The sequence below is a fragment of the Teleopsis dalmanni genome, chromosome 2 (assembly GCF_002237135.1).
Source record: "Teleopsis dalmanni isolate 2A chromosome 2, ASM223713v2, whole genome shotgun sequence".
NCBI classification, from domain to species: domain Eukaryota; kingdom Metazoa; phylum Arthropoda; class Insecta; order Diptera; family Diopsidae; genus Teleopsis; species Teleopsis dalmanni.
The window spans coordinates 201,468,233-201,478,614 of NC_051847.1; the positions used below are offsets into that span (position 1 = coordinate 201,468,233).

Here is a 10,382-nt window from a genome sequence, read left to right on the forward strand (position 1 = left end):
ACAAAATAGTTTTTATTCTTTAACATTATATTTTTTAATTTATTAGATAAATTTATTAATTAATAAAGATTACAATTATTTGGAATTTTTAATCATATATACAATGTATATATTAGTTATAGAAATTAATAATTAACATATTCGTATCTATGTTATGTTATATTTATAAATATATTAAACGGTTTCGAAGGTTTACATTAATTTATTAATTTTTTTGTACATATATTATAAATAATTATAATTAATGTATCTGACTAAAATTTTGCATTAAATGCATATTTCTTAAATTAAATAAAAAAAATTAGAAAACTTTTGAATTAAAAGAATTTCAAATATGTATTAATTTTCACTCAATAATGAATCATTAAAATAATTTTATAAAAGCATATCACGTTAAAATCATACTTTAAAACAAAACTTGCACCTTAGTTATAATATTTTAAATGATATATAGATTATTGAATTATGAACAGACTCCTTTAATGCAATAATTATAATTATAATAATATTAATTATTAAAATGACGTCAACATTTACCCATTACACGTTGTTAGCATTATAAAATTTATTAAAATATTTTTATAAGACAAAATGATTATTCAATGTAGATAAATTTAAAAAAAATTTCCAAAGCTGGAATTGCTGATATTTAGATTGTATGTGATGTATTGTAAAGCTGTTATGGCCTTCAGTATTTAAGAAAATTTATAATTTTCAAAACAAATTTTATTAGGTATCGATTTATTAAACATAACATTTGTCATGGAAAGTATAGTATATAATATTTTGAATGTTTATTAAACAGTAATAAATTATATTGAACTTATTGAGAGCTTGCTTAGATATCGAAATTACATGTGTTTATATTTTTTGTTTTTGACTATTGCTAAATCATATAGTTATATACAAACTAGGTTCAATATATTGTTTTGGTAATACATATATTATATTTTACTTTATATTACAGTTTTATTTAATTTTAGTATGTTATTCATAAAATTGTTAAATAAAATAAATTGTTTCTCTATGCAGACTTTTCAAGAAAATAATAGGTAGGTACAATTTCAACATAGTGAAAAAGTTATTATTTCCTTCAAATATATAAGTTTCCAGCTAATATTATTATTTTGTCATATATATATTTTAAAATTTAAATAAAATTTAGTTATATCCAGTTGGTGACATAATTAAACTACTATTATAAAAAAATTTTAATATTTTTTTTTGGCACAACTTTAATATATTTTTTATTTATATAATATTTCTTATTTAATTTTTTTTATTATATTACTTAAAATTACATATAAAATTTATAACATTCTAAATGTTTAATTCAAATAATTTTGTTGAGCAGGATATGCAATAAAATATTAAATTGATTTACTTATGTTATTCAAAATTACATGAACTATTATAAAATACGCAAAATTAGAATATATTAAAAATAAATTATTGTACATTTCTATTATGTAACGATTCTTCAAAAGATTTTAAAAAATGTTTCCAATATTAATTATATATATTATTATACTAATAAAAATGATTTTATTTTTGAAAAATTTCGGTGCAGTTAAAAATTAAAAAAATAATTTTCAGATTAAATCAGAATAACATTTTATAATAGTCTTAATAAAGTTATGATCTTAAAAAAAATAAAATTGATTACTGACTTGATATAAATTAAAACTTTGCAGGGAAAAATTCAAAGGCAGCAAAACTATGACATAATTTATAAAAAATTTTTAATTAAAATCCCTAAATAGTATTTAAGTATAAACAAAATAAACGTAATATGTAAAAGTAGCTTTAGAGAAAAATTAATGGGCAGCAAAATTGTAAACAATTATTATTTAAAATATCTTTAAACAAAATAAATTATAAATAATGTAAATACTGAAGAAATGTTAAAATATTCTTCAAATTTTAGTAATTAAAGTAATTAAACTACTTAAGTAAATTATAAATTTATAAAATTGTGAGTTGACACTTTTCTTTAAAGAACGTTAGTTCTTTATGAACACTCTAATTTTGACTATTAAGACATTGCAACGAATTTAAATTCAAAACCTAAATATTTTCATTAATTTTATAAACTGTAACTCTTGTTCAGTTTTGTATATAGTAATCTCGTTTTTAATTTTAAAAATATTTTATTTACTATTTTTCAATAGTAAATACCTATTTTATGTTGGAGGATATTAATTGATCACCGTTAAACGATAATCATTGCAACCTTGCAACAAACGTAATATTGTTTTTCTGCAATAAAAAAAGAATAACTTTTTACCATGTAATGCTATGTAAAGCTTAGTATAAATGACAGTGTTATGCTTAAAATTAATATAAAAAAGTAAAACAAAAAATATTAACTGCACTGGTTGACATTTGTAATTAATAATTATTTAGTTAGTAATAATTAAAGAATTTATAGAACTGCACTAAGTAGTATTATTTAAATTATTTTAAAATAATTTACTTTAATATATAAATTAAAAATATTTTCTTTTACATATATATATAATGCAGTTGCAATATAATTTATGAATTAAAATAAGTATGGAAGAAGACAATAGTTGCTTGTTTTATTTTCATGCTTTGGCTTAATCATCCCATTCGTCATCATTGCCCGAAGATGCACTTTCATCATCGGACGATTGTATAACTCGTCCTCGTTCTTGTAACGCACGTCGCAACGCATCAGCTAATGCATCTGTGCCGGCACCATCATCACTGCTACGATTAACGCCTAGTTCGCGATTTTGCGCTGGTCGAAGTTCAATACCCATGCGTATCTCCGACATAAGATCGCTACGTGAATCACCGCTACCAGTACTAAGTGCAGAAGTATCCACTTTCTATATTAAAAGAATAATTAAAAATACATAATAAAAAAAATTATAAATGTATGAAATCATTATATCTTACTTTAAGTGTTGTGCCTTTTCTTATGCTCTCCATTAAAGCATTTCGTGTATCATTGACCACTGGTACATTAGAAGCCGATGATTTTGTTTCATTTGGAGCATGTGTTGTGGTAATTGTAGGTGGCACTAATGAAGGAATTGGCGGAGGTGGTGGTGGCATAGCTGCTGGTGGAGGTGGTGGCGGCGGCGGAGGCTAAAATAATAATTAAATTGTTTTTATTACATGACAGTTAATAAGTTATAAAATAAAATCCACACAATAACCTGTAGATTTAGGAATAAGGAGAACAATTAAAAATTTGCTGAATATCAGCTAAATAAAGTTTTAGCATGGGCCACAGTGATATAAAGATTTATTAATTTAAAAAGTTGTGTATTATTTAGAATTAAGTAATTAGCCCGTTCAAAAATATACTTATAAAATTATTAATAACACTATAATTTATATATAATATTAAAAATAACGTAGAGCATATATACTTACAGCAACAGCTGGCGCACTAATTGTTGGTGGTGCCGGTGGTGGTGCTGGTATATTAATGGGTGGTGGTCTTGTTGGTGGCGCTGGTTGCCTTGCTGAGCCAGGTACAGTTGTTGGCACAGGAGGAGGTGGTTGCCGTGCTGGAGGTGGCGGCGGTGCTGTTCTTTGGTTTGGTGCATTACCGTTTTGATTCTAAAATATTATTAAATGAAATAATAAAAAATTTTGTAATAACATATGTTGTATTATATTTACATGATGATGACGAGTTGGTACTGGTGGTGGTGCAACTGCTGCTACGGGCTTGGGGTCTTCAAAACGTTCCGATTGAACAGAAGCTAACACATTATTGCTTTCTACGAAATCATAAATAAATTGACGTGTTGCACGATCTTCCAATTCACTTTCAGAAACACCAGCCTTTGCAAAAAAGGTTTTAAGCATTTCATCATTGCCACCACCTTGATAATCAAATCCTTTATCTGCATCCCAACCAACATGAGTTACATGCCTAAAGTTTGTAGGTGTGCTAATGTCTGCTTTGGTAACTTTACGTTTTTTATCTTTGCTAGAAGTTGACGATAAGCCAACACCAGCTGTAAGAAAATTTTTTGGTGGTGGCATTGCTGGTGTTGGTGTTATTGTAACGGTACCCAGTTTTGGATGATTTCTTAATTGTACACTTGAATCAGTCATTGTGTGGCTCATGGGTTGTCTAGATGAGATATCCACACCAGGTGGAGCGTTTGGAGCGTTTTGTGATTTTGGTCGACTTCGTTTCTCTAAAATTTTACAGTAGTGGTGATTATTATAGTACAAAGTATGTTGTAATATATCTTACCTAATTTTTTTCGATTTCTATTTTCTATCATAGTATCTACTGCTCTATAAAATGAATCGCATTCATCTTCCGACACAAAATTTAAGCCAATATGTCCATCCTAAACGAATAATGAACATAAAAGAATAGTTTTTAATGTTAATTTTTTCTTGCCGAGAGTGACGAAAAGAAACTATTTAAAAGTTAGACAGATTCGAATAACAAAGAAAAGACAAGGACAAAAATTTATTTAATTTATTGAAATTTGACTGATCATACAACGTTGTTTCGAGTATTGCCAAGTACTCATCATAATTTGTTTGGATTGCAAGTGCCAGGCTTGAATTTGTCCATGTCTTTTCTTTGCTATTCGAATCCGTATAAACGAATAGTTTTTATTATTTTCATGGAATTTTTTATAATTTGTTGTTAATTGTTAAATTGTTGAATAATATACTTTTTTAAAAAATCAGTTTTAAAAAAAAATTTTTTACTCCAACATTTCGACTATATTTTATAGCCATCTTCAGTGTACTCTGACTCTTCAGTACTTTGAAGATGATTATAGAATATTGTTACTTACGTATAGTATATAGTGTTTTTAAAAACTAATTTTTTAAAAAGTGTTTTATTTAATAATTAATTAATTGAGTTAATTAATCCAACTCAAAAACAATATATTAAGTGGAATTATTAGTAAAACCAAGTGTTACTTACGTGTCCTTCGAAAGTCAATAGGAATGGGCGTGCCTTTATTATTTTCATGCCATCATAGATTTTATGTTCCCAAATCAGTTCTTCTTTCATCAGACAATAAGCACGCAGGAAGTATGAACGTATAGCATTGTCCTTAATAAAGCACACAATGCCGGTATGCTTCTTTTTCCAGTGTGAATGTGCGGAGCCTTCAGTTTTAAATATTTGCACTACAGCTGTATTTAAGGACTGTAAGAAAATGAAATTATTTATTAATGATGTTATTACACACAAATTAATTAATTAAATTTAAATGAATTAATATCCTTCATTAGTCCCAACCTTAACCGTCATTTAAACATAAAAGTGATTTGTTAGTTGCGATAAGAAATAACTTGGATTTAACAACTTGTGCTCCTCACTAACGCACAATAGCGTCTAAAGCACATTGACCACTTTCGTTTTCGTTTGTCTAAATGAGTTGACAGAGCTAAGCAACAGAGCTAAGTACCATAAGTAAATGTTAGCGTCTATTTTTACTGACAAAAGTCGCTTATTTGAATACAAATTACAGTGCGTGGCACTTTATTAAAGCAATAAATAGATATACAAATAATCTTGACTCTAAGCAAAGTTGAAGTCGTTGCCATTGCAACTTACTTTTGCACTAAACAAAACGTCGTTTGCATTGCGTGCACGTTTAGCTGAGCAGATATCAGCGTGTCGCCAATAGCGAATGCAGAGTCTATACTACTACGTATGTTATTACCGAAGTCGGATTACGATTGCAGCAAACTCTTGTCTATTTGATCACTGAGATTTATGTAATGTTTTGCTTTTCTTTTTGGCTACTATTTTAGTTACAAAATTTGAATATTTTTGTCATAATATTGCAGCAGTGAAAGGAAATGCAAGAAATGTTTATGTTTAGGCCAGAAAATTTTGAAAAGGCACACAAAGTCGTTAGAGTAAAGAAGTCTGACTTAATGCCTAGGTATAGCCAATAACTAGTTGTTAAGTATAAATGATTTATATATTATTTTACCTTCACATAATTGTGCATAAAGGGTATATTAGGTTTGTCAAAACGTTTGTAACATAATACGGTGAACAAGATGAATGTAAATTAAGAGTTTTTAATCAGCATGACTAGTCGTATCGATCTTATTATAACTATTTGACAATATATCGAAAATTTACAACTCTACTAGTTGTAAAGTTAAATAAATTAATTTTATATGGGAGATAGTTATTTGCAAATTCACGCAGATAAAATGTAAATATAAATAAAATTGGTTGACTATATTATACAGTGTCCCTACAAAACTAATTTCTAAAAGATATAGAATTTCTATTCAACAATTTGAATAAAATGAGGTTTATAGGCTAAACCGTTTTCAAAGGCAATTGAAAAATAATTGATTTGTAATAATATAATATCTATTATATTATGAAAATTAGAATATCTGAAATGCAATTAATTAAACTCTTAACTAACTCTGAAGAAAGTTGTCTTTCCATTTAAAGATTGGTAATAAAGAACTACACATCCATTTAAAAGATCCAGCAAAACCATTGATGACAGGTAAAACTTAGTTTTAAATCAATTTTATACATAACTAACAAATAGACCTAACCAGCATACATCGAAAATATTTTAACAAATGATCTAGATATATTATATTACATATAATAAAGCATATAAAAGTACTATGGTATTCTGAGGCCCGGCGCATATTGGCGGAGAAAAAAGCGCGTGTGCACTCTGCCTCCTGGCCACTGCTTAATATGATCTAATGTATCGTATGATAAAACGGTTCCAGCGTAGTTGGTATACGCTGCTTCTTATGATCTTATACATCTTATGCATTATGTAATTTAAATAATTTTTCGTTACTTAAAAAAATATAAAAAAAGGTTTTAAAAGGGATATAAAAAGAAAACATATTGATCTTCTTTTTTTTTTGCAATCAAAGATGTTTTGTATCACCCTTTCTACCATTTATTGTTTTGATTTGGTGGACAATACAAATCACAAATTTTAAACCAACGGTGTATTTTTTAATTGATAACGAATTCTTCCAAAAGAAAAAAGATTTTCGAATCCGTTTCAGTTTTTCAATATAGCCATATTTAACACGAGCTATAGCTTTGATTCGTTTAACAAATGAGACACATTGTGCATAACTTTAAATCTATGGAATGTGTATCCATTGCTCAGCTTTTTGGAACACAGCAACACTCTAGTATTTTTTAGTACCTAGGTTTGGACAGTAAATGGCTTTTATAGAGAAAATAAGCGTATTTTGTAGTAATAAAATCTGGGATACTGTCTTTTAGCCATTGTTGGTGAAATATCTCAACATATTCTAACCAAACTATTTGATTGGTCACGGTTTTAGATCCTTATCCAATTTTTTTTCGTTGTATATAATCGTAGTGGCGCTATCCAAAAATTCTGTGAAAGAACAATTATCGATTGTCACGAGCACCCAAACTATACTTAAGGGTGGTGCATGATTTCTTAAAATGATTTTTGTAAGAAATCAGTAACTTCCCTCGTCAGAGAAGACAATATTTTGTAATTAGTTGCTTTGTTAGTTTGTAGTAGTAAGATTACAACAACAAAATCTAAAGTCTAAGAACACAAATATTCTGGTACAGTGGTTGAACTAAGACTGATGTCTTTTTCTTTTATAGAGAATAAATATATCATAAATCAGAAAACATTAAAAAATAAAGAAGAAATGCTATAAGGAACTTTATTTTATCGCGAGCTAAGAATATTTATATTTTATTACAGTTGCTAAAACAGCTGGCGTCAGGTCTGTAAATTAGTATTTAGTACTGCAGAGAAAAAAAATTTGGAACGTGTTTTGCAAGGTCCAGTAACAATATTTTAGAAATAAATATATTGTAAAAGATGAAAATAAAATATTTTACGGTACTGCTATTAACATGGACCTTCAACAGTCCGTACCCCGGTGGTTGACAAATGGTGTTGTATATACTATAAGAGATATGCCGTAATTGCAGCAATCGAATAGAATTTATTTCATGTTCTCAGCATATTAGGAATAGTTCGATTGTAATTTACTTAAAAAATTGCCAATAATTTTCTAGAGTGCAAGCAAAAAAACTAAAATTTATTTCATTGCCAAAATATTTGTGGCTTAAGATCTTAGACAAAAATATTGATTACTCCAAATCAGGTTAAATGTGTCGCCAACATTTGCAGTATTCGGAGGAACTGTGTACTGGTAAATAATTTAAAAAGCCTATTAAGAACTTTTAAGTATTTGTGAATGCAGTTAAATTTTTTATGTTTTTGAAGTATAAAAATTATAATGTTAAGGCGTTTTATTTTACAATTCGAATTTATTTTTTATTTATAAATAAAATGCAGGCACAGGTCGTTCTTAAATTTTTGCTGTTAAGACAACAAATAATACTAACAAAGTATTGTGATGGTATGTGAGTTAAGCGATTTAAATTTAGATACATTTTTTTGTTTTAACGTACAAATAATTTATGCAATATTTAAATTAATTTGATTTATTATTAATCAAATGACGTCATCTAGTATTTAATGTGTGCAAATTGTAAAAAGAAATAGTAAAAATGCTAATATTTATTTGAAGAATGTACAAAGATAAGTAATATTGTTTAGTTTCAATATATACGAATTGATATTTTTATCAGTATTTATATTAAACTTAGATAACATATATGGATAGATATGGAAATATAGACAAATTTGTCTTATAAAATAGTTTTATGAACTTTTAATCATTTTTCTGTTGCGTGATATCATTTAATACACACAACTATTAATTAATATATACAGGGTTATCAATATTACGGTTCTAAAAATATGTATATATAAATAAAACATAATGTAATAAAGATTTTGATCAAATTATTATTTCAATATTTTGTTTTGACCATGTCAATATGTGTGAAATACAACATCATTCGAGTGTTCCGTCTTCTACGAGAAATCATACAGTTCCAGATATTTTTAAGACAATTTTTAGTAACTTGTCCGCACACAGTTGGCAATACTTCGGTCAGAATTTGATGGATGTTCGGTTTTAAAGCGTAAAAAATGTTCAGAGTGACCACAGAAAAATGATATTTTGCGTACTCCTCCCACAAAGTTTAGTAGTGACATATCACATGTTCTTAGTGCTCAATTCACATAAACGAATCATAACATTACACATATTCGGGAAATATCTCACATAAAGAAATCAAAACAGAATGTGTTGTTTAGGTTTTGGCACCTTATATTTGAAATCACATAGCTGTCAAAATCATATATACAATCTCACGCCAAAAAAGATGGTAATCATGCGTCTGTACCAATTAGATTATAGTAAATGACGGTTTGTATTACAACTTAACAATTTTAAAATAATATCACAAGACTAGATCAAATATCGCACTAGGTAGTAACTTTTTCGGGATGTTATGATTTTCTAGTAGTTTCCTTTGAATTTTTACTGCATCGGTTATGATAATTTTGTTTGTTGACATATCCATCAAGCTGAAATAAATCACATCACTGAAACAAATTTGTCACCAGCTTAGTAGTTAATTTTCACAATTTGAACACATTTAACGGTTAGTAAACGATCCGTATTAAAAAATGGCGTACATAAAACTAAACTAAACTAAAGTAAAAACTAAACAGATGATGTCTTTAGTGACAGGATTCTGTTTCATCCTGTGACTGTGTCACTGAACGAGATCAGTGAAATGAGAACCATGATATAGACAAGACTTTTTAAAAGTTGATATTAAGACTTTCGTAGCATTAAATCTGCAAACCTAAAGCACCAAACCAAAATATACATTTTTTAGCAAAAATGGGTTTAATAAGCAATCTTTTTTAGCTATAAGAAATTAATTCAAATTAAAACTCTTAATAATCTATATAAAGAAATAACTGCACATTCAATATTAAGCCGAACTTAAATGTATACTTTTCACTTAAAACAATTTGCAACTTTTAATCGAATTGGCGCACGCTTTAGATATATTAAAATACATTTCACTTCTTATTAGCGTATTATTTCGTTAACAGACTTTAGTGCCATCTTTCGACCTCGTTTCTTTACATCAGTTATGCGACTGAGTCATGAAATTATATTGTCACGTATTAACCATATCGTAGAGTATTTCATGTACTATCTACGATTTACTTTCACGCAACGCATCGTTACGATTGATATCATTACAAATCTTTAGAATGAAAATAAAATCTAGACAGAAAAGTTACAAACTCTGCATACTTTTTACAACAGAGGATAACATTATATATTTAAATGTCATCAAAATATATTGTTCATATTAAAAAAAGTTTTCTACTCTACATAGCTCTACATAGCTCTGTTTTTCTGATGCTGTTAGCTGGCAACATTTTTATTTGATTTTCTTATTACGTATTTTTGTGTAG

The 10,382-nt window shown here is 27.5% G+C and overlaps 1 protein-coding gene across 1 annotated transcript; it reads right to left on the bottom strand.

The window, feature by feature from the left end:
* Positions 1 to 2,527: 2,527 nt before the first annotated feature.
* Positions 2,528 to 5,275, bottom strand: LOC119676568 (neural Wiskott-Aldrich syndrome protein). Its single transcript, XM_038087808.1, has 7 exons — positions 5,264 to 5,275; positions 4,943 to 5,170; positions 4,247 to 4,346; positions 3,661 to 4,187; positions 3,409 to 3,597; positions 2,926 to 3,117; positions 2,528 to 2,855 (listed from the first exon to the last, which is right to left on the bottom strand). The coding sequence occupies exons 1-7, from the start codon at positions 5,273 to 5,275 to the stop codon at positions 2,601 to 2,603; spliced, it is 1,503 nt and encodes a 500-aa protein (XP_037943736.1). The 3' UTR covers positions 2,528 to 2,600.
* Between the last annotated feature and the right edge of the window lie 5,107 nt (positions 5,276 to 10,382).